Here is a 5437-nt window from a genome sequence, read left to right as displayed (position 1 = left end):
AGTTGAACTATCTAACAGCACTCGTTCTGATATTGCGTACTCTGTTAGTGTAGTAAGTCAATTCATGTCTTCTCCTATTGTTGATCATTGGGCAGCGTTAGAACATATTCTGTATTATCTGAAAGGAGCTCCAGGACGTGGTATTTTGAACGGAAATCATGGACATAATAATATTGAGGGCTTCTCTGATGCAGATTGGGCGGTTCCAAGATAGATAGGAGATCCACTACGGCTACTGTGTTTTTTTGGTAGAAATTTGTCTCATGGAAAAGTAAGAAGCAAACTGTTGTGTCCCATCTAGTACAGAATCGGATATAGGACTATGGCCCAGTCTGTGTGTGAAGTAATATGGATATATCAGTTTTTGACTGAAGTTGGTCTTATGGCCTCTTTGCCAGCAAATGTGGTGTGATAACCAAGCCGCCTGCATATTCCTTCTAATCCCTGTTTCATGAACAAACTAAGCACATTGAAATTGACTGTCATTTCATTCGTGGAGAAATACGAAAGGTTTAATTTCTACAGGATATGTGAAGACTGGAGAGCAACTAGGAGATGTTTTCACTAAAGCTTTGAATGGGGTTCGGATTGATTATATTTGTAACAAGCTGGGCATGATTAACATCTATGCTCCATCTTGAGGGGGAGTGTTGTAGATTGTTGTAGATAATCGTGCAAAATCTTACAGATATTGCATGATTAAGTGAATAAATCTATAATAGGATATTAGGATTGTAATCAATACATAATAGGAACAAATCTGTAAAATAGGAACTTAGATTTTTTATTTCCTAGATTAGATTATTTATTTCCTAGATTAGTTCTTTATTTTCCTATATATTGATGTATAATTTGTCAATACAATACATAAGAAAATTACAATCAGTTCTCTGTTTGTAACACTACTGATCCAAACTCTCTGATCACTTGGGAAGTAAAAGTAATATCCTAAACTATCTTTAGGATATCCAATGAACCGACCCTTCTAATATTTAACATCCAGCTTATCAGATTTAACTAATTTAACATAAGCTGGACAACCCCAAATCTTCATATAATTCAGACTTGGGCGTTTTCCATACCATATCTCATATGGTGTTTTCTAGAAAATTTTAGATGGGACCCTATTAAGGATGTGCACAACGGTCTGGAGAGCGTACACCTACAGAGACATTGGCAAGTCTGTAAAACTCACCATCGATTGTACCATATCCAATAGGGTATGATTTCTCTTTTCAGATACTCCATTCAGCTGGGGTGTATAGGGAGGAGTCAATTGTGAGATGATCCCATTTTCTTTTAAGAACTCCTGAAACTCCGTACTCAAGTATTCACCCTCACGATCTGATCGTAGTATTTTAATACTCTTTCCAGTTTGATTTTGTACTTCATTCTTGAATTCTCTGAATTTTTCAAAGGATTCAGATTTGTATTTCATTAAATACAAATGCCCATATCATGACATATCATCTGTAAAGGTAATGAAGAATTCAAATCCTCCATTGGCTAAAGTACTGAATGATCCACACACATCTGTATGTATGAGTCCTAATAGTTCTTTAGCTCGCTCTCCTTTACTCTTAAAGGGAGACTTGGTCATCTTTCCTTGGAGACATGATTCACAGGTTGGATAGGGTTCAGAACCCAATGAGTTTATGATCCCATTTTCTCCAAGCTGTACTAATCTTCTCTCTCCTATATGACCCAATCATGATGCCATAGAATTTTAGGATTTGATTCAGATCGAGTTTTTTTTTTATTAGAAATGGTATTGATTGAAGCATAATCATTTAGTTCTAAGATATATAAACCATTTGTATTCACAACTTTACCAACTAAAACATTTCCAAAATGTATTGAACATTCATTTCCATTAAACAGTACATAGTAACCTGCTTTACACAAAGCAGAATAGAAATGATGTTTCTAGTGGCTTTTTCAAAGTACAATTCATTAAATAAATTCAAACCATGCCCTGAAGGTAGTCTTATTGGGTAAGCCCCCATGGCCTCAACTGCAACTCGTGCCCCATTTGCCATCCTCAAAATGATCTCGCCCTTTGTCACCTCAGAACTATTTTGAATTACCTGCAAAGACATACAAACATGAGATGTTGTTGTTGAATCTAATATCCAGGAATGACTATCTGAATTAACACTTAATTCATATTCAATCATAAGACATTGGTTCGTACTTGCTTTTCCTTTGCCTTTCCTCAGACTGTTCAAGTATTGAGGACAGTTCCTCTTCCAGTGTCCATCTTCTCTACAGCGGAAACATTTTCCCTTTGCATTGGCTTTCTCTACCTTCGCCGCTGGCTTCTTGAAGCTCTTATTCTTGGGTCCAACTTTTGGACCTTTCTTTTGTTGCTTTTTGGCCTTTTATTGGCCCTGCTGGTGGAGGCGGCAAAGACATCCTCATATCCTTTCCCTTTCACATTTTACCTATGAAATTCTTGAAGCTCATTTAGCAATTTAGAGAGGTTTCGCTCAATCCTATTGAAATTATAGTTAGTTATAAATGGTTTATAACTTGAAGGAAGGGATTGAAGAATCAAATTCACTTTGAGGCAGTCTAGCATGATCACCCCATATCCATCCAGTCGACCTAATCCATTGATCAGCTTAATAGTATGATCATCTGGAGGTACTCCTTCCCTCAACTTCATGCTAATGAGGGATGCACATAACTCATACTCAACCACTCTTGGATTTTCGCTATAAAACTCTTGTAGAGCTGTGAGGATATCATAAGCATTCGAAACCTTTTCATGCTTAGTTTGAAGTTCTCTATTCATCGAGGCTAGCATGTAATTTCTAGGCCTCCTACTATCCTCTTGCCACTTTTCAAAAGCATTAAGCTCAGATTGTGGAGCATCCGGTCCAATATCAAGTGGAGGAGGTGCTTCCAGGACATAAGCAATCCTTTCGAAATCTAGAACGATTATGAGATTTCTTAGCCAATCCTTAAGGTTGGGTCCGGTTAACATGTTATTATCCATTATCTTTAGGAGAACATTGTTGGCCATTTTTGATTATATATCACAAAGATGAAACTGCAAAGAAAAATAATTTTATTAGTGTCTTGTAATCTTTTTAAACCTTTTATTGCATAATCAAATTAGCTTCCATTATTTTATTTGAGTCCTACGCTCCCTTAAATAGGATCCAGAAATTTTCGTTGGATTAAATTTCTTAGTGGGGAATCAATTTCTTATTAAATTCAATTAACCTCATATAATAGAATTCTTGGTTAATTAAGTCTAATAAGTAGGAAACTATTTTCCTTTTATATCACTATATAAGATTTGATTCATATTTCTTGTCCTAGCTTTGGATATCTCACATAGTAGAATTCTTGGTACCCCAGGCTAGTTAAATCTGAACCATTGTGCTTTCTTAGGATGACATTTTTGTCATGTCCTCACATAATAGAAATCTTGGTCAAGGTGAAAATATCCATCCAAGAACAAGATCAACTTAATTATATGATATAAAGATCATATCCCCCACATAATAGAACTCTTGGGATATTAAAATTTATATTAAAGAATTTAGTTATCCCACAATGGGAGACTTGGATTTAATAATTTTAATTGGAGAGATTTAGGTTTAACCTTAGTTAATTAATTTTTTAACATGCCATGTTTAACTAACTTTCCATACATATCACATATATGCATAAATTTATGCATGTGGGTTGACCATGGGGCTTTTCGAAAATACATCTTAAAGATAAACTATTTACCCTAATCCTATATCTTCGATCGGATCCTCATCTGAATGCTCTTCGGGTTCCTGTCTAGCCGATTCAATTACAAATTGGATTTTAGGCATGCAGGCCCAATTAAAATAAATAAATAAAATTTAATTATTACAAGCCATTTAATAAAAGAATATTACAAACAGTTTTGAATATTTTGAAAACTAAATGGCACTGATGATCAACCCTCTAATCTAATTCACCCATCAAATAAATAAATATTAAATATTCATACCAAATATAATAAACAATTATTTAAAGGCATGAATATAAACAATTATATGTATATATATATTCAGTGGTCACTTTATCATAACTTTGGGGCATGCAACAATTACATATTTTAAGGGAATCATTACACAAACACTTTTGTCATATTCCACCCAAAGATATAATAATGTTTTTATTATTTAATTATTAACATCATTTTAAGACTTTTCAAAAAAGTCATGCACTACATGGATAAATGAGTTTTATTACTTCAAGAGTAATCATTCTATGACACAAGTTACGTTAAATAAAGTAATAATTTTTATGATACATTTATCTTCTCAAAGGTAATCATATCATCTTGCATCATCATATTTTTTTGAAATTATTTAAAAACAAATTATTACATTTAAAAAATATAATAATTTATGCCATGCAATGATGCATTATGTGATAATTTAATCAAATTATATATCATACATTAAAATTACCATCATCATGTATACATAATATCATAATTTATCACATAAATCAACAATCCGTAACTTCATGCCAACATTATTTTCCACCACTAAACACTTGCAACATTTGCATACTCTTCATACAAAATACACTTTAATCAAATTGAAGGATAACACTTTTAGCATGTCAAAGCATAAACAATTTAATCAAAGTCATGAAAATGAACATGCATGATTATTTCTTTAAATAAATCATCATGCAACATTTCCCAAAACGTTATTCATCAAAGCATGAATGAGATGACAAATTTTATGGCAAAAATAGTCATGGCCGAACATGACAAAGAAGAAAGCCATAACAAACACATGCATGTAGTTCTCAATACATCTCATGCAATAACCATCATCCAAGCATACTTTAAATCACATTTTAACACGTCCAATCATATTAGAGCAAGATGAAAAACACATTTTCACAAAGTAAGGAGATGGTCGAATCACATACATGCATCAAACATGCTTATTCCAACTAACAACTCATTCAATACAAAGGCATGCTTATTATCAACATTACTATCATTCAAAACACATGAGAATGACATGAAAAATAAACATTTACCTTTGATCTAGGTGTGGCCGAGACATGCATGTAAAGAGTTGGGATGGAAAACTCATTTTTGAACCAAAGCACTAACATGCAAACTCAACCATGTATGATGAACATGTGAACACATGGAATAACATGACTTTTGCTCAAAACCAACAAGCAAGGACCTTTTAAGCTCTGATACAATTTGAAAGATAACCATGAACAGGTGGCAAAAATGTAGATTGAAAGCATGAAAGGGTTGGATTAATAGGATTCAAATTTTTTTCAAATAAAGCTTGAAAACATTATACCTTCTCTTTTGCTTAAGCTTGATGAAGCCAAGATTCAAAAGGATGAATCCTCCACACTTTAACACCACCTTGAGAGAGTGGCTGAACCCTAAGAGGGAGAGATT

At 33.5% G+C, this 5437-nt stretch overlaps 1 protein-coding gene across 1 annotated transcript; it reads right to left on the bottom strand.

Moving 5' to 3' along the window:
- Positions 1-2440: 2440 nt before the first annotated feature.
- Positions 2441-3028, bottom strand: LOC116118086. Its single transcript, XM_031404061.1, has one exon. It carries the CDS (start codon positions 3026-3028, stop codon positions 2441-2443), a length of 588 nt encoding a protein of 195 aa, XP_031259921.1.
- Positions 3029-5437: the final 2409 nt, after the last annotated feature.

The sequence above is a fragment of the Pistacia vera genome, unplaced genomic scaffold (assembly GCF_008641045.1).
Source record: "Pistacia vera cultivar Batoury unplaced genomic scaffold, PisVer_v2 Contig837, whole genome shotgun sequence".
Taxonomy (NCBI): domain Eukaryota; kingdom Viridiplantae; phylum Streptophyta; class Magnoliopsida; order Sapindales; family Anacardiaceae; genus Pistacia; species Pistacia vera.
The sequence above is the reverse complement of the archived record's forward strand: the minus strand, read 5'-3'. Positions and strand labels throughout refer to the sequence as shown.